The sequence below is a fragment of the Lissotriton helveticus genome, chromosome 7, assembly GCF_964261635.1.
Source record: "Lissotriton helveticus chromosome 7, aLisHel1.1, whole genome shotgun sequence".
Lineage (NCBI taxonomy): Eukaryota > Metazoa > Chordata > Amphibia > Caudata > Salamandridae > Lissotriton > Lissotriton helveticus.
In genome coordinates, this window is record NC_136068.1 from 1,355,288,860 (window position 1) to 1,355,315,321 (window position 26,462).

Sequence of the window (26,462 nt, forward strand, 5' to 3'; positions counted from 1 at the left end):
ATTCAGCCCTGATCTCTTGACTGGGTGAGAGTATTCTGCTTAATTCAGAGACTCTGTCCATCACCACCCCTTGTTGTAAATATTTTTGTCCACCCTAAGCGTGGAAGGGTATACTCAGATGTGAGTCCCTTGCTCATTGCACCATCAGGATTCAAGCAAGCCGGGCCGAAGACGGCTGAAATGCCAGAAACCGGTCCCCGGAAGCTTGTTTCCTTCCCAGTGTAAGAATTGGCTTTTGTAGTCTGGTCTGCCCTGTTCCCATGGTGCACTGGGCCAGGGACAGACTAATTTGCATACAGCCAGGTTCTGAAACTGGGATGGTGCAATGAGCTAAAAAACGGTGTTGGATTCAGCCCTGATCTCTTGACTGGGTGAGAGTATTCTGCTTAATTCAGAGACTCTGTCCATCACCACCCCTTGTTGTAAATATTTTTGTCCACCCTAAGCGTGGAAGGGTATACTCAGATGTAAGTCCCTTGCTCATTGCACCATCAGGATTCAAGCAAGCCGGGCCGAAGACGGCTGAAATGCCAGAAACCGGTCCCCGGAAGCTTGTTTCCTTCCCAGTGTAAGAATTGGCTTTTGTAGTCTGGTCTGCCCTGTTCCCATGGTGCACTGGGCCAGGGACAGACTAATTTGCATAGAGCCAGGTTCTGAAACTGGGATGGTGCAATGAGCTAAAAAACGGTGTTGGATTTAGCCCTGATCTCTTGACTGGGTGAGAGTATTCTGCTTAATTCAGAGACTCTGTCCATCACCACCCCTTGTTGTAAATATTTTTGTCCACCCTAAGCGTGGAAGGGTATACTCAGATGTGAGTTCCTTGCTCATTGCACCATCAGGATTCAAGCAAGCCGGGCCGAAGACGGCTGAAATGCCAGAAACCGGTCCCCGGAAGCTTGTTTCCTTCCCAGTGTAAGAATTGGCTTTTGTAGTCTGGTCTGCCCTGTTCCCATGGTGCACTGGGCCAGGGACAGACTAATTTGCATACAGCCAGGTTCTGAAACTGGGATGGTGCAATGAGCTAAAAAACGGTGTTGGATTTAGCCCTGATCTCTTGACTGGGTGAGAGTATTCTGCTTAATTCAGAGACTCTGTCCATCACCACCCCTTGTTGTAAATAAAAGCTTGCGAAGAACTGGCATTTCTTGTTCTCCCTTGTGGCGAAAAGGTCTACTGTAGGTTTTCCCCATGTTCTGAAAATGTTGTCCAGGACTCCTCGGTCCAACTCCCACTTGTGGCAGGATGATTTGAGCCTGCTGAGAGTATCCGCTTTGGTGTTCGGATCCCCTGGGAGATGTTCTGCTGACATGGATATCCCTTGCTGTAAAGCCCATTCCCATATTATTTTTAGGGCTTCCTGAGAGAGGGAGAGCGATCTTGTACCTCCCTGTTTGTTTACGTAGTGCATCGCAGTCGTGTTATCCGTTCTTAACACTGACGAGCCTTTTATCCTTGGTAGGAAAGCCAGCAATGCGAAGCGTACTGCTCTGAGTTCTAGCAAGTTTATGTGTAATTGCTGTTCGTGCAACTTCCAACGACCGCTGACCTGAAAGTCCTGAAGAAACGCTCCGCACTCTTCTAGGGACGCATCTGTAGTCACTACCAATGGGGCTGGCGCTGCGAGGAACAAGAGCCCTTGAGAGACATTTAGTTGCTGTGTCCACCATGCTGCTGCTTGCCTCATGACCGGTGTTACTTGGATCACATCCTCGAAGGATCCCTTTGCTTGATGCCATTGTAGGTCGAGTTGCTCTTGCAACGGGCGCATTCTTAGTCTCAGTGAGGTACGAGGGGGATGCAAGATGACATTATCACCAGTAATGATTCGTACCTGCGTACTGAAAGATACTTTCTTTTTTTAAACTCCTGGAAGTGAGACACAATCTTTAGCTGTCTTTCTTTGGAGGGGAACGCCTTGTTTCTCTCTGTGTCCAAAATTGCTCCCAGAAAAGTGATCCATTTGTTTGGTTGAAGGGATGATTTTTCCTCGTGTAGAGTCAATCCCAGCTTGGTGAACAAGTCTATGCACGCCCTTGTTGACATTCTGGCTAGTGCTTCTGATGGTGCCTTGACTAACCAGTCGTCTAGGTAAGGAAATTCTTGATGTTTTTGTTTCCTTAAGACAGCCGCCACTGGACCCAGGCATTTTGTGAACACTCTTGGGGCCGATTTCAGGCCGAATGGCAGTACCTTGAATTGGTAATGTTCTCCTGCTACCATGAACCGAAGGTACTGCCTGTGGGAAGGATGGATGGGGGCGTGAAAGTACGCATCCTGTAGGTCTAAGGTAGTCATATGATCCCCGGGTTCGATAGTAGAAGGATGTCCTGAAGAGAAACCATCCTGAAAGATTGCTTCTTGAGATAGGTGTTCAGGGATCTGAGATCCAGAATAGGACGCCATTTGAAGATGTTCTTTCTGACTAGAAAGAATCAGGAGTAAAACCCCTTTCCTCTTTGGGAGTTCGGCACCAGTTCGGGCGGGCGCGACGTTTGCGCGCCGAAGGCGCGCCAAAGGAAAGCCCGTCTGCGCCCGTCCGTGCCCGAACGGGGCTAGGGGCCGGTCACTCTGCCCACTCTATTCAATACTCTTTTGCGCAGCTGGCCAGTCTCCAAGGCCCATGGCCTCTCGATGATATCGCAACAGCACGAATCAACAGGCTAGGTCTGTCCGCTCCAGGCGCCTCCCCCCACTCCCATCCCTCATCCCCGTCTCCCGCCATCTGCCTGGCGTCGTTCTACCTGCCTGTCCACCCCCCACCACTTTTTCTGCTTTTTATCTTAATACTAGATCAGCAGTCAAGCATCATCACGAATTTTTCACTTTATTGGACCTACACAAGCCCGACCTCTTATTTCTCACCGAGACCTGGTTTTGTGATAGCTCCCTCCCCTCCCTACTGGCTATGCTTCCTGCATCTTATTATGCTCTTCGAGTTGACCGTCCTCCCGGCAAGCCAGGAGGCGGCGTCGCCCTGATTGCCCGTAAAGAAATCGTTTTTCAACCTCTAGCCTTTTCCTCCTTTGGTTCATCAGACTGTTTAGTGGCCCGCTCACTCTCCCTCACCTCCCCACTCACCTTTGTACTTATGTACCGTCCTCCCTCCTCCCCGCAACGCTTTCTTTCAAGCTTCCAAGATTTGGTGGCCACCCTAGTAGTCAACCACTCTTCCATTGTGGTACTAGGGGACTTCAACTTCTGGCCCTCTGACCCGGCCGAATGCATAACATCAAAAGAGTTCTCGGAGTCTCTCCGTTCCCTCAACTTCATTTCTGCTGTTCACGCCCCAACCCACAGCCAGGGTCACATCCTTGACCAGATTTGGTCCCGCAACTGCCCGCTAACTTCACTGTCCATCTCCCCCTGCACTTGGTCCGATCACTTCCTCATCTCCTTCTCCTTATCCCTCAGCCCAGCTCTTAAGCCCTCTTTAGCCAAAAACATCTGGGCGCGCTCATGGAACCGCGTGGATGTGGCCTCCCTGTCTGCCACACTCTCCGCGTCCAGCCCGGATCTCCACGGGCTGTCATCTCTCGGACAAGCGGAGTCCATCAATGCATGGTTGCGAGCAGGTTGCGATTTAGTCGCCCCACTAAAGCGTATATCATCTAGGCGCTCTAAAGACGCAAATCGCTGGTTCAATGAGGAGCTGAAGGCTCAAAAACTTAACGTCCGTCGGGCGGAGCGCCTCTGGCGGCGAGACTACTGCCCGATTCTTAGAAATCACTATATCACCCTTTCAGCCCTATACAAAAAATCTATTTTGGCAACAAAGAAGGCCTATTTCTCGTCCAAAATCCAGACTGCCGAAAATCGGCCCAGAGAAATCTTCGCCATCGTGCACGATCTCGCATACTCGGACAGGGCCACACTCAAACCCTCCCCCTCACAGCTCCTCTGTGATTCCCTCAACTCTTTTTTTCTGGACAAAATTACCGCCATCAAAGCTAACATTCATCTCGCCTCCCCTTCCTTCATTAGCCCCCAGCGTCCTCCAGTTGCAGCTCGCTTTGAATACATCCCTCCTCTCACGGAAGATTCCTTCCTCTCTCTTCTGCCCTTGGTTAAGTCCGGCTCTCCTTTGGATCCCTGCCCAGCTCACATCCTGAAACAGATCTACTCTGCCTGTGTTTCGCCACCCCTCACCTTTCTTAACAGCTCACTTTCACAGGGCATTGTCATTCCACCACTTAAATCGGCCGTCATTCTACCCATCTTAAAAAAACCTGGCGCTGACCCCTCGGTTCCTATCAACTATCGCCCCATCTCACTCTTGCCCTTCTTGGCGAAGGTACTGGAACACCATGTAACTAGAACACTGAGCACCTTTGTGGAGAAGAACAGGGTCTTAGCCCCCAGGCAGGCTGGGTTCCGCCCCGCACACTCCACGGAGTCCGTAGTTTTATCGGTCCTTGACAACCTCAGAGAGGGCATGGACACCAACCATCCCCAGGCCCTGGTCCTCCTCGATCTCTCCACCGCTTTTGACACGGTCGATCATGCCATCTTACTTTCCCGTGTCAGAGCGGCGGGAATCGAGGGTTCGGCCTTGGTCTGGCTGTCCTCCTTCCTGCGCGACCGCACCCAAGCAGTGCGCTTGGGTGATTATTCGGCGGACTTCCGGGCTGTACAATGCGGGGTCCCCCAGGGATCCTCCCTTTCCCCCCTGCTATTTAATTTGTACATCGCCCCTCTCATTTTCGCCCTTCAACAGCTGGAGGTCTCCGTTTACAATTATGCGGATGACCTCCAGCTTATTTTCTCCCTATCTTCTTCCCCCGAGTCAATATCCAATTTTCATTCTGTCATGACCTTCATCCAGGACTGGATGAATCACAACCACCTGAAGCTAAACCCCGACAAAACGGAGTTGGTGCTGACAGGTGGTTGCTCCAGTCCTTGGTCTTCCCTCTTTTGGCCCCCCTCTTTAGGTCCCCCTCCCACTCCATCTTCCTCTGTAAAAACTCTTCGATTCAAACTCAATGACCAACTCTCCCTCCACTCCCAAGTTAGCTCGGTTGTGTCCTCATCTTTTCTCTCCCTCTGCACCATCCGCAAAGTCTCTCGTTTTTTTTCCCCTTCCGCACTCAAACTCATAGTCCTGGCGATGGTTACCTCCCGCCTGGACTATGGCAATGCCCTTTACTGTGGCATGCCTGCGTACATCGTGAGACGTCTTCAGCTGGTTCGGAACCAGGCGGCCCGCCTGGTTTTCAGTTTATCCAAATCACACCACGTCACGCCCCTCCTCAAATCCCTACACTGGCTCCCCATACAGGAACGAGCCCAGTTCAAGCTGGGCTGCATCATCTTCAATGCCCGGTCCGGCTCAGCCCCCGCTTTCATAACCTCTGAAATTCATTCCTATGCTCCTTCCAGGGAGCTACGTTCATCCATCCAACAATTGCTCGTAGTCCCCCGCTTTAAACGAAAAAAATGGGGAGGCTCCAAATTCTCCACACTCGCTCCTGCCTTCTGGAACTCCCTCCCAGCCCACCTGAGATCCTGCCCCCAGTACTCACTCTTTCGCAAGGCACTTAAAACCTTCCTGTTCACCCAAGCCTTACCTTCTTAAAGCCCCTCTTGGCGTCCTGGTTCTTCTGTCCCTCAGGGATTCGTAGTACTTTACAGCGCCATGAAACCGCTCGGTGTACGTGCGCTTAAGAAATATTTTAAACTCAAACTCAAACTCCCTTTCGGAGCATTGTCCGAATCTCCTTCTGGATTTGAAGCAAATGGTTGACCTTGTGATGCATCGGTAGCGTACAAGGGGGTGTTTGTAAAAATTCTAGAGTGTGGCCGAATTGAATAATGTTGAGGACCCATTGGTCCGTAGTTATTTCCTGCCAATTTTGAAAAAAGTGAGCAATCTTTCCCCCCAGGGGAACATATGATCCCAGTAGAGTCGGTGTAGCCGGAACTTGAAGGTTGTCATTGTCGTCGGGTATGGTCTTTCCCCTGACGACCTCCTCTACCTCTTGGAGTAGATTTGGTATAACCTCCAGATTGTCGCTGTGTATACTGCTGACGGTAGGGTTGAGAAGAGGTGGTATAAGAGGAACATCTCCCTTGTTGATATCCTCCTCTGTAAGATGGTTGACTCCTACCCTTAGAGCCTCGAAAAGGAACCTTCCTGTATTGTAGAGTTCCGAATGCTTTAGCAGTTTCAGTATCTTTTTTGATACTTTGCAGCGTGTCATCCACATGCTTGCCAAATAAGTCTTCACCGTTAAAAGGAAGATCCAAGATTTTATTCTGGACCTCTGGTCTAAAAGCTGTCGCTCTTAACCACCCTTGTCTGCGCAGCACCGCTGCTCCTCCTAGAGACCTGAAAGCCGTTGTCGCTATATCCATAGCGCAATCTATGACTTCCATCGAAGTGTGGTAAATAAATAATTAATTACCGGATCTATTTTTCGGGATACTCATATAAACAGATAGCTCAATAAATAAGAGTCAAGATTCGAGGTAGCTGGAGTGTACAGGCTTTAATCAGGCATAAAGGACAGGAACAGGACAGCCTGTACGGGAATAGGATGGCAGGGCCCGGCAGCTGCCGGGGACAGGATCTGGGAACGGACAAGGGTAACTTTTAATAACAGTGCACAATATTTATAGTTAAACAAATACATTACATTCAATACAGTAGGCGTAGCAGTAGGCGTGGTTTCGTAGCAGTCGCGAAAGATAAGGACTAAATGATGTAACAAGAAGGCGTTGAAGAATCTTTCTGGCTTCCTGCCTCTCTGCTTCTGGCACACGGTCAATATATGGTGACAGGTCGCACCACATTTGCCTGTCGTATCTTCCTAGGATGGCCAGGGCATTTGCAGCCTTCTTTAGCAGAGCTGACATCGAGGAAAATCTTTTACCCGCGTTGTCCAGCCTTCTTCCTTCTCTGTCTGGAGGCGTCATCGGAGCCGACTGATTTCTCGACTTCTGCTGCGCCGCTTGTGTAATAACCGAGTCCGGTTTGGGGTGACCCAAAAGACAGGCCGGAGCATCTGCAGGCGCTTTATATTTCTTATCCAGTCTTGCGAGTACTGGAGTCACTGTAGCCGGTGATTCTATCACCTTTAGGCTTTCTTCCCAAATATGACTTACAATCGGCAAAGACCGAACAGATCTACAATGGGTTTCTTTAAAGTCATATAGGAAACACTCAGCTTTATCCTCCACCATGGAAAGAGCAAATCTTTTAGTGGCCCTTTCCATCAGGTTAGGAAAACCACCAATGTCCTCTGGTGGGGAATCCACAGGTTTTGGTGAGGGAGACGAAGGTGAAGGGATGAGGTAATCATCCCACTCCTTACTAGGAACCGTAATCTCCCCCTCTTCCTGATCATCAACAGTAGTGTCAGGATCCTGCTGAGGTCTTGGTGGCGGAGATTTAGGGAGAGGCTCTGGCAAGATCTCCCGCCTACGCACTGGTGTACCTGGAGCGTCGAGGTGTAAACTCAGGAATTTCCTTAGAGGCCTGAGGTGTAGGATATCTTTTCTTATAATCTTCTAGTATGAATTGAAGATCCTTTAATAAAGAAGATGGAACACTTGTCATCTCCTCGCGTTGTTCCTGGTGGTGTTGTTGTTGGGGATGATCCTGAAATTCTTAATACTCATCCTGCGAGTCCTCCTCCTAGTATTTCACCCTTAGTTGGGATGGGCTACTAGCATATCCAAAAATACCACCATCATCTTCGACCTCTGAATCTTCTTCCTCCAGAAGGTGAGAAGGAACTAATGGCGACACCTTACTTGGAGACGTAATTTCTGGCGTAATCGTTCTTTTCCAGGCCAAAGAACGCTTTTCCGGGGTTTTTTCCCTCGTTGACGAGCCCGTCGACGAGATCGTCGTCGCCCTCGACGAAATCAAAATCGTCGACACTACTGTCGACGTTGTAGTCCTGTGGTCGTGGCAGTCGTCGACGATCCCATCGACGATGCGAGTGTAGTCATGGTCGTCGTCAATGCCATCATCGTCGAAGGACTCGTCGTCGACGGTGGAAGTGCTGACGGCGATACAGCTTTAGACACAGCCTTTACCGCAGGCTTCGTCATCGACGACGCCTTCGTCGACGATGATGTGATTTTCCTCGTCGACGACGCACACCTTTTCTCCTTCTCCTCGGAAGGTGTAGAAGATGACTTCTTGTTGGTAATTTTGACTCTGAGAGGAGATTTTGAAGGCTCTGAGGCAGTTTTATTTTCCTGTTTCACCTCTGAAGCATGACCCTTCTTCTCCTTAGTTCTACCGGAAGGAGATTTTGAGGGACTGCACCACGAAGACCCTGGTGTGGTCTTTTTAGGGGCCTTCTCAGGTCTCTCACCTGAGGTACGGGTCTGAGGACATCTATTCCTTTTCTGAGATCTCCTGGAAGAGGCCGATTCCTCCTCACTATCGCTTGAGAGGATCTCCTTCCTGGCCTTCACCTTTTGGAGCAAAAGTAGACGCCTTCCTACACGATCCTGCAAGGTTTTATTGGCGAAGGTGCGGCATACCGTACAATCCTTCGATTGATGGTCTGGATAAAGGCGTATATGCAGTCTTTATGGGGATCATCTGTATAAAGCCTTTTCTTAGAGCAGGTGGCACAGGCTCTAAATAGACCTTTCTTCTCCTTGTCAGCCATGTCAGAAGAAAAAGGGGCTTTAAATAATTAAATCTGGAAAAAGAGACAACCTCAAATCCCAGTCAAAGTGAGCATAATGAAGAGTTTGAGCAGAGCTCAAAGGAGACTCCGTAGCACAACGTGCGGTAGAAAATCTGAGGGGCAAAAGGTTCTCTCAGGAGTGTTGTAGAGGGTAAGGAGATCTGATTGGTTCAGGGAAAAGTTTGGGCCTTTTTGCATAACAAAGGCTATGGGTTGCAAAAGGGAAATGGGCCTAGGCCTCTTTTCAGTTTGCTATACTGCTAAGCATTGCTTTTTTATGTACCGGAGACTCCCGTCTTGACAACAGCGAATGATTCAGCCATGTGAATCTATGAAAGTTCCAATACTGGAGTAATAGGTCTTAAGGAGCTATTCGTTTTGGGAATTAGAAAATATAGGGAGTACAGTGATATTGTTATGGTACAGGCTCTATGGCTCCTTTTAGGAAGAGAGACTGGGCTTCCTCTTTGAGCAGGTGTAAATGTGCTGGTGAGATACTGTGAGAACAAGGTGGAAAGTTTGGAGAATTGGTGGTGAACTTCAGGCAATAACCATGTTGGATAATTCCTAACACCCATTTGTCTATAGTTATGGATTGCCAAATGAAAAGGAATTGTAGAAGACGTCCCCAGCCAGGTGTTAAATGATCAGGGGGAAGGATAGGTGAGTCACTGCTTGATAGGGGAAGGGGAATTACGTGGTGTGGAACCCTTGCCCCCACCTTTGCCATTGTTCCCTCTGTATCCTCCTGTAAAGAAGCCTCTTGTGGAGGAAGATTGATTGTTGCCTTTATACAAGGCATCATTATTGTCTGAGGATGTAGTCTTGGACCCCCCCACCCATGGTAGAAGGAGTGACGAAAGGAGCCACGATTTGAAGGATACTGTAGGGCTCTCATTGATTTAGCTACCTCAGTATCTTTTTTTCTTTTTCTCCAATGCCTGATCTACTGCCCAAAGAGATGCTTTTTATCAAATGGAGTATTTAAGATGGATTGTTGGACTTCAGGTTTAAAACCGGAAATCCTTAACCAGGCGTGCCTCGTGAGTAACACACTAGTGTTAATTTCTCGAGCTGCAGTGTCAGTAGCATCTAAAGCACATCTTATAAAGAATTGGAGATGAGCTTTCCTTCTTGTACAACATCCTGGCCTTTTGCTTTGTGCTCATCTGGAAGATATTGGAGCAATTGCTCCATTTCGTCCCAGTGCGTCTATCATACCTGTCTAATAGGCCCTGGGTGTTGGCAATGCACCAATGATTCGCTGCCAGGGCGGCTACTCATTTACCAGCAGTGTCTAATAATTTAAACTCCTTGGCCGGATGGGGGCATCCCCTGAGGTTTGTGAATTGGCCCATTTATGGGCATTAGAGACAACCAATGAGTCTAGTGGTAACTGCCTGTTAATAAAGACTGGTCCCCAGAAAGCAGGCTTATATCTTTTGTCTATTCTGGAAGTGAGAATATGAGCACAAACAGGGTCTTTGAATATATCATCTGCATGTCTCATCATGCCTTTGAGTATAGGGAGAGACTGACTGGATCTATGTGTACTACTCAGAGTTTCAAAAAATAAATCTTCTTCTAGGGATACTTTGAGTAGTTGTACCCCGTGATATTCTGGAGCTCTAGCAAGTAATTATAAATACCCTACATTGTCATCAGGAGGGGAAGGCTTTGCAAGGTAAAGGTCTGGGTCATCTTCTGTAGGTGAATCAGTATTGTAGTCTTTCAAGGGATCTACCGGTAAATGAGTATCTCCAGCATCATCATCTTCCTCATCATCATCATCATCATCATCAGGCTGAGTGCGGTTGAGAGTTAGTTGGTGTGATAAGTAAATGTTATAATGCTGGAGAAGGTGGTGAATGTGTAGGGGAACGTGGTAGAGGCGGAGGAGAAGCGTTAATACCAACATTCTTCCACTTTAAAGGAATCGTATAATGTATGTCTTGATGTTTGCGCATCTGAGGTAGTTTGGTAAGAAGATGTCCTGTATCAGAATTAATGTAAAGTTCCTTTTATTTTGGGTTTGATTTGGGAGGTGGGACATCGAAAATCAGATCCTGCAGCTTCAAAGGATCGTTTTCCCGGTTTGGGCACCGAGGACTTCGGTGCCGGGGTGGAATGACTTTTCGGTGCAGAAGGTTTGGGTTCTGAAGCTGATTTTTGATTTCAGTGTTGAGGGTTTTGGCTCCGAAGCAGTCTTCGGCTTCGAGCCCGAAGGTTTCGACTCCATGCCTGACTCGATCCCGAGCTGGAAGGCTTAACGATGTATTTTGGTACCGAGCTGGGAGGCGGGGCGTTAGAAACATCTTCTCGGTGTCGACCGTAGCCTGAAGGCAGAGGTGGAACCGAAGCCTTTTGTTTGGTCTGAATTGGATTTCGGGGCAAGGGATGTTCGGTAGTCACAGGGCGGTGACCTTGCTGTATATCTGAGAATCCAATTCCGGAATAGATACAGGTTCTTCCATCTCCTCTTCGGCCCCTTTTGTATCGAATTCTTCTTGCTCAGATCCTTCACCGAAGATGTCCAGCCTGTATTCAATGTTCTGGCTTTGCACTTCACGAAGTCGAGCACGACGATCGCGGAGCATTTTCTTTGATCTAAACCATCTGCACGCGTCGCAGTACTGTTCGTTGTGCTCTGGTGATAAGCACAAGTTGCACACTTCGTGTGAGTTGGTGCGTGGATACTTTGCGTAGCACCAAGGACAGAATTTGAATGGAGTCCGTCACATCCACTGCAAGGTGGACCGATGCAGTTAGCCCCCCCACTAAGGCGGCCGGGTGCAGAGTGCTGAGGCCCAATGTTATCCAATGGGGGACAGGGGGCCTCCGGTTTGTGGCTGCTTACGAGCAGGCCACAAGGCTGTGGGAGCAAAGCTCCTGGACTTAAGCAAATGGGGTTTCAAGACAGTACCAAAGGGGCACCTTCAGCGTCACTAGGGCGGCCGGGTGCAGAGTGCTCTTTTGGCTTCTGGCGCACTGTTACTTTCAATGGGGTTTCTCCGGTTTGCAAACACACTGCAGGCTCGGGACGAATTACTTCTGGTTGCGACCACCACATGGAGAGGTAAGTTGGGATGCTGGGGGTTGGCTAGACACCGTCGGTTGGGCCACCCAAGGCCGTGGGACGTCGGGTGCAAGGGTGTCTTTTAGGGTCGGATCTTCTTACCAGCTCCTGGTCACGGTTGGGGGGACCTTCCGGATTTAGGCTTCAGGCGTCGGCTGGAGGCGGGTCAGGATCGCCGGGGAGTCCTCCTGGTGGTGTTGAGTCACTCAAACTCGTGCTGTAGGCGACGGGTGCAGAGTGGTGCAGACTTGCGGATTTCGCCGGAGCTGGAGTCTGTGGGTGAACAAATCCAGTGTTCTAGAAGCGATAACTCTTTTCTTTGGAAGGCAGGGCAGGTCCTCGGGGATCTTGAGGTTGCTGGCTGCAGGACACAGGAGTTTAGCTTCTGCAGAGTCGTGGTGGGGACAGGCCAGTAGGGATGGGGCCAAGTCAGTTGTCTGTGGGGACAAGGTTTGGGGTGCCCCTAAATACTAGATTTAGGGGCGTTTCAGGTAAGTAAAGGTTGGGACCAATGGGTCCCTTCCTTGGGGTGGGTACACCCCCTATTATGCCACCCTCCAGTGGGAGGTGGGCATATGCCTCACTCTGGTTGGCTAGGATCCCCCATCTGCAAGATGGCGGGGACTAGGAGTTGTGCTTCACCTCGCCTCCCCCCTGAGGGGTGGTTGGCAAAGGTGGGCACACCTCACTTCCTCAATTGGGCTTCCCGTTAATTCTCCTGCCCAAAGTGGGGCTGAGAACCAGTGGGGGTCCGTTCCTGAAAGCTCACAAAGGCGGCAGGGCCTTTCAAGCTTTCCCTTCGCTGACCCTGCCCATCCTGGGGGAGGAGGTTTAGCCCCTCGTCCCAGGATGTGCATTGTTTCAGGCCCCCGAGAGCAGCAGGTTTTCGACCCAGGGGTCCAGAAACATATCTGGTTGTGGCAGCTGAGTCAGGACGGGAAAAGTGTTATCACAGGACTGGGCAATGGAACGTGGCACAGTCTAGTAAGCCCTCCATTTCCACTACTGTTTGCACTGGTGCTGAAGTCGCTTGCCATTAAACTCTGTGCTGTGCTTGGAGATACAGGTTCTGAGATTGATGGCTCCATCCACTTACTCTCTCTGTACACCGATAATGCACTTCTCTATCTGAGGTGGCCGGAGGAGTCTGTGCCAGATGATCTGTTTTAACTAGATGAATTTGGGGATAAAGAAGGCCTCAAGATTAATAGAAACCAAACGCTATTATTCCTGTTGGACACACTGAAAGGTCGGCCGTAGCCTGAATTGCCTATGTCTGAAATGGCCATCGCTAAGATGGTCTTCCTACCGAGATGCCTTTATGTAGTGCAGAATGCGATGAGTCAGGTTACCTGGGAGCACCTCAACATATAGAATAGTCTACTGATCTGCCTGGTTTGGGCGGGAAAATGTTGCAGAGTAGCACTCAAAGTCCTAAAAATGATAAGGAGCAGGGAGGCCAGGGACCGCCAGTTATAGAGTTATATTACTATGCAGTGCAGCCACAGCATGCGTCGCAATGGGTGGCTGAGGAGGACACCTGGGAAAATTGGCTTCTTACTGGAACCTGCGGAGATACCCCACTATTGGAAATGCTCATGAGCAACTTGAAAATCAGCCGCAAATATCCCTGTCTAGTGTGCCATACTGTAGATTCTTGTGAGAAGGCAACTATTAGGGTTTGTAAACAAGCCCCCTTTGTGACGGAGTTATATTTATGGGCCATTTAGCCGTTCAGACGCAGGACCCTGGGAGACCTATACCCTGGAGGGAGATTCATAATGTTCCAGGATGGCTGCGAGACGTTTGCCATGGAGGCTGGACAGTTTTTGCAGAATGCAAAGATTGCAAACACTGGTAGGGAAACACGGACTGGATTCCCATACGCCCCCGCAGATCGAGACCTTCCAAATGGTGCTGGCAGTGGGTGGAAGCCGATACCGTGAGTCATCTTTCAATAGGGCACTGAGGAGGAATAGTATGTATAAGACAATCAGACCGAGACAGGCCTTGGACCAGGATCTGGGGGCAAAACTCACAGTGAGTGTGGAGGCCACAAGCGCTCTTATCAAAGGGATATCAAGTACCGCTAGATTTAAGCTAATACATTTCAACTACTTAAAAGTACCAACCCTGATAAAGCATGATCAGAATATACACAGAAAAAGAAGTGCATCCACACTGCGGAATGGATAGTGCTTCCTTCTTGCACATTACATGGGCGTGCTTCAGGGTACAGGAGTACTGGGCGTTGGTGGGGACTCAGCTAGGGGGAACATTTGGAATTGCAGTTTCAATGGAAATTTTTACAGCTTGCCCTGGTGTTGGCTAAGAAGCAGGGGTGACCATGGGGTGAATGGGAGACAGAAACTGAGTCTCTGGATGAGGGAGAGTGGAGTGGACACTAGACGAGGAAACCCGCATTCACCGTTTCAAAAGAGACTAAAGTCCTTGAGGATTTGTACGCCTGGCCTGACACTACAAGTTTTTCGGGAGATGGAGATGACTGAGGGCAGGGCCGGAAAATAGACTAATAGCACGACCTGCTAATACAGGACTGAAAGGAAAGGGATAGTAGGGTAAAAGGACTGCAATTAACTATCGGGGAGAGAGAGCAAGGAAGGAAAGAGTTTAAGTGCACATTTATTTGAACAAGGGACAAAATGAATGTGTATGCAGCCCCGCGTAAATAGTGGGAGAACCGTAACTAGATGCAACTGAGGGGAATATGTACCTGTGCGCTGGGAGGAATACGCAACTGCTGTGATATGGTAATACGTATATGATGTCTCTCCAGGTTGTTATATGATGCATGCTGTTCTACCTGTTCTTAACAAAAAACAATAAAAAGTTTGTTTTTTTCAAACTTGTAAAAAAGCCTTTTCTCCCTATATGTTGTTGTATTTTGGAAAGAAAACTACCAATCTGATCAGGTTTTCTCTTCCTCTCTTGCTTCCCTTTTTACATAGGTTTTTCATGTTTTTTTCAATGAGAAATTGCAGGTTTCTGGCCCACTCAAATGTATCACTGTGCTATGTAAAGCGCTTTTGTCCATTCGGGCTTGATCTGCATTATAGAGATCAGTAAAATTAATCAAAATAAAATATACCTATAAGAGAGAATCTCAAATATAAATTAGATTGCATGTTCGCGCGCCTCAGCACAGCTCATCTAGGGCCAGAAGTAGGTAAATTCAATTTTGCGAGTCCTTAATAGTGAGTTTTACCGAATCGCTATTAAGGACTCGCAAAATTGAATGTAGGTAGGAATCGCAAAAATATTTGCGGTTCCTTAATATTCCTATATTGCGAATCGCAAATTGAGATTCGCAATCAAGGAATGCCATCCCATTCATTCCTTAGGAATAATAGGATTTGAGCCCGCAATTTGCGAGTAACCAAGAGTCACTCACAAATTGCGGGGCGCAATTTCAAGGGTGCAAGAGTTCCAAAAGGACACCCTGTTGCACCCCTGGAATGTGCATGTGTGCACATGTGGCGACATACATGGCCTAAGGGCATGAATGTGTGCCACATGGCAAAAGCAAAAAAGTGCTTTTTTTTTAAAGGAAATCCCTAATTACCACCAACTTGAAGTTGGTGGTAATTAGCGATTCCTTAAGGCTAAAGTGCACTTCTTTTGTGCTACTTACATTGCATTTAAGGAATCTTAATTTGCGATTCCTTAAATGCAAAAAGGGAATCGCAATTTTTGCAATTCCTTATTTTGCGAGTAGGTTTAATTTTACATATATTGCTCAAAGCCAAATTGCTATCGCAAAGGCTGAAATTCTGCAAATTGCGGCGTTTACGATCGCTATTTGGCTTCCTACATCTGGCCCCTAGGTACATAACCTGCAATCAAGATGTATATATATACTACATCCCAGTCTGTTTAAGAGCAGAGGTTTGGGGAAGAGAGACCTCTCTGAATGCCTGAAACACTTCCAGAACTGTATAAAGTAAAGCTGCCTGTGACTCCATGTGCTAAAACAGTGGTGTTGATCCTCAAACACCTCCTTCGTACCGCAGGTCAATGTGGTGGCTAAAGGTAAAAGTCACCAAACAGACATGTTAAGGAAAGTACTATATCAACTAACATCTAGAAAGATCTTGAACCCAGAGATTGAATCATTCAAATACTGGGTGTATAGGCCTTTAAAACTAAAACCCAGAAGCTACAGACAATGCAAAATATGGCAGTATGACCGCATCTCAAAAACAAAAAACAAATGAAAACTTTCTCCAGGCCAGGCACAGAAAACATTATTACAGACAATATACAGAGCTTAATTTGGGAAGCTTCTGAAATACCAAGGGCCAGCGTCTCACATTGCTTCTGTCAAAACCTGCACTACATTCATTCCTACCGGATTTGACACAACCCGTTTATGAGGAAGTGTTATGGAGGAAGGAGACTCACAACATGACACCTGTTGCAAAACAAACAGGACTTATCCAAGATTTCCAACAGCGCCAGTGTCAGGTCTAAAAAAAAAGAAAACGAAGCCTAAACCTAGACAGTCCTATAGGAATGTGACAAGAGATTATCACTACCTCTTAGGCTTTCCATTTAGGAACTGGGCCCTATCACACGCAGTCAACCACTCATCCATTATGAACAGCCAGCTGTCCTCCATCAAATCTTGTCACAGTGTCTTGGGACACCATCACATTAAAATTTCCTTCAAGACATCCCTTGGACAACTGTCATTCTGCAACAAAGAATTGCACACAGTGCATTGAAGTAACAATGGCACTGCTGCCTGGTTCTAATAAAATAATCTAAATACTATTAAAAAACAGGAAATAAGGCAGTTTAGTGAAAAAAACAACATGGTCTTCTCAAAATAAGACAAATATTATGTGAATTTAATGTTGTTTGACAGCACCTTATCTCATGTCCTTAGCCCATATAAAAATAATGAGGGTTTTTGCTTTGAATGAATGCATTCTGAAATAAAACTACTTATGCTATAGCGTGTGAGGAACATTCCAGACAGATTTAATATATGGTGCCAAGTTTTTAATATAAAATATGGTTCAGTTACACACAACAACAAAAAAGTATCTAGAGGCAATATTAAAATGAGCATTGCAGTCAGTCTGCTATATTTGATGGAAAAGTCAAACAGAGAGGAGAGGTGCAAGCTAGATACATCTAGATCTACTAGAATTTAGAGCTAGAACAACTCCTGCCAATAACCAAGGGGCAGTTGACAAATGTAACTACACCAATTGAGCAGTTGGTTTAACCTGGAGGTTATAGTACTCTTGCATGTTTTATTCTAGAAATATGAAAGCTTTTTTTAAACTAAACAAAAAACAAATATAACCGTAATTCTGTGATTCTAGAATTAAAAATCCAAAAGCATTTTTAGCAAGTAGGCATATCAATACTAAAACAAATCACAAATGATTTCCAAATTTGCCAAACAAAAACCAAATCTGTATACAGTGTAATGTTCAGCTATCTTCCCTACACTACTTCTTGTAAAGCCATTTTTTACCTTCATACTTCTTTTCTGATCCTAGAGCAAGTCTACATTGCTGTGCCTTCTGCTGGTCTCTAATGTAAAACACTAACAGCCTGATTCATGAAGCGAAATTGCGCCCGCAATGGCTGCGAAAATGCAATTGCGGGTGCAAAACACGGAATCGGCATTCAAGTACAAAATAGCGATTTCGCAAACACAGAATAGCGATTAAAATAGCGATTACGCTATAATAGTCGCAGAGTCCCGGTAGTCGCGCATTAGCGATACGGAAATAGCGACCAACCACGGAATCTGCGAAATGAATAGCGAAACGCAATTTATTCTCAATCGGCATTCATGAAAAATAAACAATAGCGGAAAACCCCAAAATCGCATTTTTGCGCGGCGCAAATTAAGGACAACTCAAAGCAGGTGGTAACCATAAAAGCCATGATTAAGTAAAATTTGAAAAACAGTTGGCCAATCACCAACAGGTCCAGGCCTGACCAATCACACATAAGGACATTCAGCAGCAGCATTAGGCGTTCCACAATGCCAGGAATGTACATGGTGGTGAGGCGGCGAAGGCTACAGCGAGCAGCACGGAGGAGACGCATGAGGCAGGAAAGGATTTACCGGCAGCGGGTCACCTTGCTGGGCCAAACCAGAGAACAGATTTATGCCAAATACAGGCTGAATGGGGAAATGATCACCTGGCTGATACAAGAACTTGACCCCCTCATGCAGCACCCAACAAGGCGAAACAATTCTGTGCCTACACATGTGCAGGTATTGTGCAGCCTGCACCTCCTGGCCTCCGGCAGTTTCCAGGGCATAGTAGCGGCTGCTGGGGGGATATCCCAGCCCACCATGTCACGCTGCCTCCACACTTTTGTTGACGCCATGCTCACCCAGCTCCACCGCCACATCACATTTCCCACAAGCCAACAGGAATTGGACCTGACAAAACTACAATTTTACAATGTAGCCCATTTTCCCCATGTCCTCGGCTGCATCGACTGTACCCACGTCGCCATCTGCCCACCAGCTGCCACGGAGTATATGTACCGCAACCGGAAGTCCTACCACTCCCTCAACATACAGATGGTCTGCAATGCCAAGACCATCATCACTGACATTGTCGCACAGTACCCAGGGAGTACCCATGATTCCTTTATCTTCAGGCACAGTGGACTCCACACACGACTGCTCAGAGGAGAGTTTGGGGAAGGACACCTACTTGGTAAGTACACTTTGTCGACAATGTCACATTGCAATGAAGTCACTGCGCTGCACAGGCAATCAACATCTGCTCCTCTCATTCAGGTGACAGTGGCTACGCCCTACGGGAATACCTCCTGACCCCTTACCTCAACCCTGCCACACCTCAGCAACGGCGCTACAATGTTGCGCACATCCGGACAAGGAACTGTATAGAAAGGACATTTGGCCTTCTCAAGAGCAGGTTCCGTATACTGCACAAGACAGGTGGGGCCATGTATTACAGTCCTGCTGCGTGCTGCCGCATTGTGGCTGTCTGTGCAATGCTCCATAACATTGCAACCAAGCGCCGGATACCTGTTGACATCTCAGGCAGTGAATCTGAAGGGGACGACCGGCCACCAGCACATGTGCACCATGCACGCGGGGAGAACCCAGCTGAAGGCCACAGACGTCGCAACCACATCACAGTGAACAATTTCTAGCCCACCCTCTTCCCCCACCCCACATATCACAATTGCATGCAAAATGTAATGATTACACAAGGCTAATGTGTGCAGCAAAATAAATATATTTGTTTCATTCACAACAAAGAGGTAATCAGTCCAACTATTTACAAATACCAGTATTGCGTCATACTGCAGTGTGCATGTACTTGGCAGGCTTAGCGTCAGCCTGTGCCAGTGTTATGCAGACAGTGTCAATGGCGCCTCCTGCGCGTAATGCCCAAGCGCCTCTGAGGCTCTTCCTCTTCCTGGGCACCTGTACCAGGCGTTGCCCTGGTGCTGCGCCTAGGTGGCGGGACCAGTGTGGCCGATTGGCTGCTCACGCTGGAGGCACCCTCACTGGCATCGTCGCCCCCTACAGTGGCCGGTAGCGCAGGTGTGTGTAGTGCCGTTACCGCGGTGGTTAGGTGCTCCAGGACCCTGGTGATGTCCTCACAGCACTGCACTAGTTGGTGCTGCTGGGTGAGAGAGCGCCGCGACAACTGGGTGGTGGCATTTGCTGCCACATAATTCGACCTGCTATAGGCCGACAGCCGGCTCATCAGCTGGTGGTGGCGCCGGCTCGCTACACTGCGGTGCTTGAGCAGCGCAGCAGTGTTCTCCTCCATGGCTGCAGTCATGCGGCCCATGGCCGCCGTCATGCGGTCCATGCGCTCTCCAACTCCCGCCACATTGCGCCCAATTTTGTGCAGCTGGAGCTGGATGGCACCTTGCTGCTGTGACTGGCGCTGGTGGATACGGAGCATGCGTCTCTCAACGCTCATGCAGGCATAGCGATGTCCATTGCCCCTCCTGCTGATTGCCCGCGGTGTTGCCGCTGTCGCAGGCCCAGATCTATTGGCACCAGCTGCAGGTGGTGTTGCAGCAGGCGTTGCTGGTGCGGCAGGGACTGGGGGCACATTAGTGGGGTGCCTGGCTCTGGCTGCGGGTGGGGCGGCAGATCCAGATGCAGCTACGGTGGGGGGCCTGGCCTTGGCTGCGGGTGGGGCGGCAGATCCAGATGCAGCTACGGTGGGGGGCCTGGCCTTGGCTGCGGGTGGGGCGGCAGATCCAGATGCAGCTACGGTGGGGGGTCTGGCCTTGGCTGCGGGTGGGATGCTAGATGCAGGGGCCACAACGGTGGGGGGCCTGGCTGCTGGTGTTGTTGCAGCGGCAGGGGCTGGTGCCTGGGTTTCTGGTTGTGATTCCTCCTCCTAGGCCTCCTCATCTATCAGCAGCCTCTCGCTGTCACTGCTGTCTGCGCCACCTGTGAGGGTAAGTGGATACTCATTAGTTGCATGTGACTGTCAGACGTGCTGATGTTACATGCATGCTGGGTGACATTCCCTGGATGGCTGTGGATTTGCGTACTTTGGGACCTGTCTGGCTGCATTGGGGTACTACTACATTGTGGACATACTACATCTCCCACAATGCTTCAGGGCATTCCCTGATGCGCAACAAAGGCATGACTAAGGGCCAATAAGTGAGCCTATTTGGTCAGGGACGGTCATAGGGGACAGGGTCGCAGTCGCATGCCACTTACCTTGGGTGTCTTGGGTGGGGCGGGAGGAGTCCAGAGGGGTCACGCCAACGCACGCCTCCCTCTCAAGGGTGTCCTCGACCTGGTCCTCCAAGGGTGTGTTGGGTGGGACTGTCGGTCCGCCACCTCCAGTGCCCGATGCCTCTCCAAGGCGCTCCGCCACCCTCTCCTTGGCACGACCCCTATACCCAGCCAGATCCTCCGCTTGTCTTGCTCTGGGACCTTTCTGGAGTTGGTCCCGAAGAGCCGGTCATGGTTGGCCACCACCCCTTCAATGAGGTTCTCGAGCTCCTGCTCTGAGAACTTGAGCTTTCGCTTTCGTTCTGCGCTGTTGCTGGGGCCAGGGACAGGTTCCTCAGCCATGGCAGCAGATATGTCGCTATTTCAGTCGGTAGAGAAGTCGCTATCGCTGGTTTGGCGTCTGCTTTCCGACTTGCTCCCTCGGAGGTTTGCCTCGCTGTGGTGTTTGGGGGTGGGAACTGCCTGCTTCCTGGTTGTGATGTCATCACTGTGCTCGGAAAGCGACTTCCCGTTTTCCCGATCGCGCGAGAATGCGAGTCGCATTCCCGATCGCACGGGATTGCGAGTCGCATTCCCGATCGCACGGGATTGCGAGTCGCATTCCCGATCGCACGGGATTGCGAGTCGCTATCCCGACGCAGGTAGCCGGGAATAGCGATTTTTCTGCGTTTTTAGTTGGTCACTAACGGATTTAGCGCCCGCGTGCGAGTCGCTATTTTTTCCCCGAAAAGTACATGAATGCCGTTTTGCATTTCCTCAATAGCGAGTCGCTATTACTCGCTATTAGGGACACGCAAAACGGCCCGTACATGAATCAGGCTGTAAGTCTATTCACAGGACTGCGCCAAGCAACTTCCGTTCCTTTTCATGACAGCGACACTGAGGTTTTTTTTATTTGCACCCTAACCAATCACACTAAAAAGAACATAATACAATGAAGTGTTTATCACACTGTGTTTATCACAGGGGAAAGAATGTGGCTTAATGGCTAGGGAGGTCGACCTCGGAGTTGGGGAACCGGGTAGGAGTCTCTCAGCAGGGATGCTCAACATTCTGTGATTCTGGGCAAATCACTTAATGTCCCCGTGCCTAACAAAAATTAATGTGTTTGTCTGTAACGTAACTGGTGCTCATGTAAAGCGCTCTGATACCTCTGGGTCTAGTTTGTGCTATATAAAACTCCAAAAATAAGTAATCCCAATCAATACCTATATTGAATGTTACCTTTTTGAAAATTTGAATGGATGCAAAATGTACATACATATTTAATACTGACCGGCCTTTCAATCAAGTCGATGCATGGCTGCAAGTCCAGACCAAAGTCGATGAAATTCCACTCAATACCCTCACGCTGGTATTCCTCCTGCTCCAGTACGAACATGGTGTGATTGAAGAGCTGCTGGAGCTTCTCATTTGTGTAATTTATGCACAGCTGTTCGAATGAGTTAAGCTAGAAAACAAAATGCACACATTTATAATAACTTCAGACAGGACTTTAGACCACAGGAATTAGCTTCATAAAGATGATATGCATTTTCAAACATTCATTGTAGCTTGTGTACATTGGAAAGGTATTATCCTTTCACATGATGCTGATAATACAATGAGAAGGCCGTGCAACGTAATTTCACATTTTTAGGAAACTGCAAACTGTTCTAAGTAACGTTTGAAAACGTAGTCTCAGGAAACATGCACTCTAAAATAATCCCTGCTGGTAAAAAAGAATCTTACAATAATGGTAAATGATAGTTACAAAATTAGAAGTTAACAAACGAAATAAAAGTCATTTACATGTTTTTTATTAAAAGATTTAACTTGGACAGTATGAGAAATAATATAAGGATCAGAGCCTACAACATCCACAGTGCCCTGTTCCAAACATAAACCTTCAGTTCTATATTTATATGTTTGAGAAAGTATTTGGCTTTCATGATCTAGGGAAGGCTAAGTGGGGCAGTCACCAATGATGGGTTCCATGACGAAAACTACAAGTACTGATAAGAAATATTTCCTTCGCCATGGGATTTTTATCATAGGATGAGAGCTACAACAACATAACTAACACAGCCGCGGGCCGTGGAGGGAGTTACGGTGGGGCAGGGTGGCGGGGAGAGGGGGGCAGGGTGGAGAGGGCTAAAAAACGGCACCTGGATAATTACAGGTAAGTAAACAATTTGATTAATAAAACGAATTTCGTAGCGCGCACTGCATCGCATTTTGCGATGCAGTGCGCGCTACAAAATTCGTTTTATTATTTAAATTGTTTACTTACCTGTAATTATCCAGGTGCCAGTTTTTAGCCCTCTCCACCCTGCCCCTCCCCCTCCCCGCCCCACCGTAACTCCCTCCACGGCCCGCGGCTGAACTAACATAACAAATGTTATAATAAATTGGAGGGGTGGTGCTACTGCCACCTAGAGTTTAAATGCAGTTCTGAGCTCTGTCCCATATGTACTCCATTGGCTTGGTGTGAGAAAAGGAAAATGCTACTTACCAGTATGCATCTGTTCTTGGCACGTAGAGCTGCAGAATCGTACACTTTTGCAATAGATCGCCACCTGGTGTTGGGCTCGGATGATTGCAGGTTGTTGTCTTCTTGGAAGAAGTCTTTGTAGTCACGAGATAGGGGACTCCTCCCTTGGACAATACTGCGCATGGTCATGGACTCCATCCTCAGATTGTTTTTCGCCATGATGGGAAATGATGGAGTTAGTAGAAGTAAAGAGAAAAAGGATGCCCATGCGTGTGCATCTAAGTAAGATGAGTACTGGAACGGATAAAAGTCCCGGGGAGGTGGGAGGGACTGTACGATTCTGCAGCTCTACATGCCAAGAATAGATGCATACTGGTAAGTAGCATTTTCCGTTCGAGGCATATGAGCTGCAGATCGTACAGTTTTGCAACGATTGTGCAGCAGTGTCTCCCCTAGCGGTGGTCGCTTGTATCCGTTGCAGTATTCTGAAATAGTGTTCTAAGGACAGCTTGGCCTACTGAAGCTTGCTGCTTAGCCTGCACTTCAACACAATAGTGTTTAGTGAATGTGTGTATTGTAGACCATGTTGCTGCCTTGCATATGTCCTCAAGTGGTATATTTCCTAAGAAAGCCATAAAGGCTCCTAGTTTGCGAGTGGAGTGTGCTCTAGGAGGAACTGTTAGTGTACGTTTAGCTTTTTGATAGCATATTTGTATACACTTTACAATCCACCAGGCAATTCCCCCATTAGAGATGGGGTTGCCTTTGTGTGGGGGAGAGAAAGATACAAATAATTGTTTTGTCTTTCTGAAGGATTTAGTCCTATCTGTGTAGTATAACAGGGCTCTCCTAACATCTAAGGTGTGTAAAGCCCTTTCTGCAACAGAGTCTGGGTTTTGGAAAAACACAGGTAGCTCTACTGATTGGTTAAGGTGAAAAGGAGTGATAGCCTTTGGCAGGAATTTTGAATTAGGCCTGAGAACCATTTTGTTAGGATGTATTTGAAAAAATGGTTCTTGTATTGTGAATGCTTGTATTTCACTAACTCTTCTGAGAGAGGTCATGGCAACAAGGAAAGCAGTTTTCCATGTTAGGAATTGCAATTCACACTTGTGTAAAGGCTCGAAAGAGGGTCCCATAAGTCTTGTAAGGACCACGTTCAGGTTCCACACCTGAGCAGGTGGTAACCTAGGTGGGATTATTCATTTTAATCCTTCCATAAATGCTTTGATTGCAGGTACTCTGAAGAGAGATAGATGTTGTCTATTCTGTAAATAGGCTGCAATTGCTGCCAGATGCAGGCGTATGGAAAAATAAGCTAAATTGGACCTTTGTAGGTGTAGAAGGTAGCAAATTATATTTTGGATGGAAGCATTCAGTGGGTCAATGTGATTATTGTTACAATATATTGCAAACCTTTTCCACTTAGCGGCATAACACGCTCTGGTAGTGGGTTTTCTAGCTTCTTTAATTATGTTCATACAGTCTGGTGGCAGGTTTAAGTAACCAAACTCTAAGACTTCAGGAGCCAGATCGCCAAATTCAGTTGGCTTGGTTCTGGGTGTCTTATTTCTCCATGGTTCTGTGTTAACTGGGAGGGAGCGAGCCGTAATTTTTGATGTGGAACCAGTGAGAGATCTAGTAGTGTGGTGAACCATGGCTGGCGTGTCCATGTGGGAGCTACTAGTATTAGTTTGAGAGACTGTTGTCTGAGTTTGCGCACTACTAGTGGAATGAGTGGGAGAGGCGGAAAAGCATACGCAAATCTGCCTGACCAGTTCATCCATATTGCATTCCCCTCCTACCGTGGGTGTGGAAACCTGGCGGCGAAGGTTGGGCATTTTGTATTCTCGTGGGTGGCAAACAGATCTATCTGTGGATACCCCCACATTTGGAAGAATGGCTGAAGAACTTGTGGATGTATCTCCCATTTGTGAATCTGTTGTGACTGTCGACTCAACAGATCTGCTATCTGATTGTGAATTCCTGGGAGGTGTTCTACAGTCAGGTGTATATTTTGAGGAATGACCCATCTCCAAATGTTCTGCGCAAGCTGGGACAGTTGCAGAGAGTGTGTCCCCCCCCTGTTTTTGTATATAGTACATGGCTGTCATATTGTCCGTCCGGATTAAGACAGCTTTGTTTTGTACTTACAAATGAAACGTTTTGAGTGCTAGGAAAATTGCTAGCAGCTCTAGGTGGTTGATATGGAACATTTTTTGTCGGTTGTTCCATTGGCCTTGTGTGGTATAGTGTAAGAGATGGGCTCCCCATCCTGCGAGAGATGCGTCTGTTGTGAGCACTATTTGTGGACCAGGCTCTAGGAACGGCCGTCCTCTCGATATGTACGGCTGTCTACCAACACTAGGTCTGTGAGCTGACCTTGAGCCTGATTCCACTGTTGTGCTAGACATTCTTGTAATGGGCGCTTTTGCACTCTTGCATGTGGAACTATGAAGATGCAAGACGCCATCATGCCTATTAGTCTCATGAACACTCTGGCTTAGAGAGACTGCTGGTGTTGAAAAATGGAGACTAAGGTCTGAATGCTCTGTATCCTGGCTGGACTGGGATACGTTAGAGCTGTAGATGTGTCTATGGTAGCTCCTAGATACTGATGAACCTGCGAAGGCTCTAGGTGCGACTTGGTGTAGTTTATGGTAAACCCTAAGTCGTGCAAAGTCTGAATTGTTTGCTTTGCGTGTTGGACACATTGACTGAATGATTTTGCTTTTATGAGCCAGTCGTCGAGATAAGGGAAGACATGTATCTGTTGTCTTCTGAGATGTGCCGCTACTACTGCTAAGCACTTTGCGAACACTCGTGGTGCTGTTGTGACCCCGAATGGAAGAACTTTGAACTGATAGTGCTGTCCTTGTATGACAAACCTTAGATACTTCCTGTGAGCAGGATGTATAGGAATGTGAAAGTCGGCGTCCTTTAGGTCTAGTGTTGAAAGGAAATCGCCTTGTTGTTGTAGTGGGAGTACTTGTTGCAGAGTGATCATGTGAAAATGATCTGATTGTATGTAATAGTTGAGGGGTCTGAGGTCGAGAATTGGCCGTAATGTCCCGTCCTTCTTGGGGATTAGGAAGTACAAGGAGTAAACTCCTGTTCCCTGTTCTTCTAAAGGAACTACTTGAATAGCATCCTTTCCTAGAAGTGCTAGAACTTCCTGTTGAAGCAGAGTCATATGGTCGGTGGACATTGGACGCTGCCTGGGTGGTATGTTTGGGGGGGTTGCTGTGAGTTCTAGGCAGTAGCCATGTTGGATAATCTGTCTTACCCACCTGTCTGTTGTGATGGAATTCCAGACAGGTAGGAACTGTGATAATCAGCCCCACAAAGGAGTGGAATGCTGTAGGGGAAGCAGAGGAAAGTCACTGTTTGGGAGTGGAAGAGGAGTGGTTGTTGTTATTACCTCTGCCTCTTCCCGTGTTATTATTGCCTCGGTATCCTCCTCTAAAGTAGCCTTTGTTAGAGGAGGTCTGTGTGTGCGTTTTGAAAGATGAT

At 47.9% G+C, this 26,462-nt stretch overlaps 1 protein-coding gene across 6 annotated transcripts in view; it reads right to left on the bottom strand.

Moving 5' to 3' along the window:
- Positions 1 to 26,462, bottom strand: part of MYH10 (myosin heavy chain 10) — a 1,407,286-nt gene that overhangs the window by 821,000 nt on the left and 559,824 nt on the right. For 3 of the 6 annotated variants that reach the window (XM_078654665.1, XM_078654663.1, XM_078654662.1), the window contains one exon: positions 21,753 to 21,926. In XM_078654665.1, the coding sequence (XP_078510791.1) occupies positions 21,753 to 21,926 (174 nt within the window). Of the gene's footprint in view, positions 1 to 21,737; positions 21,927 to 26,462 lie in introns of all 6 variants that reach the window. The other 3 variants (XM_078654664.1, XM_078654660.1, XM_078654661.1) reach the window with 1 other exon arrangement.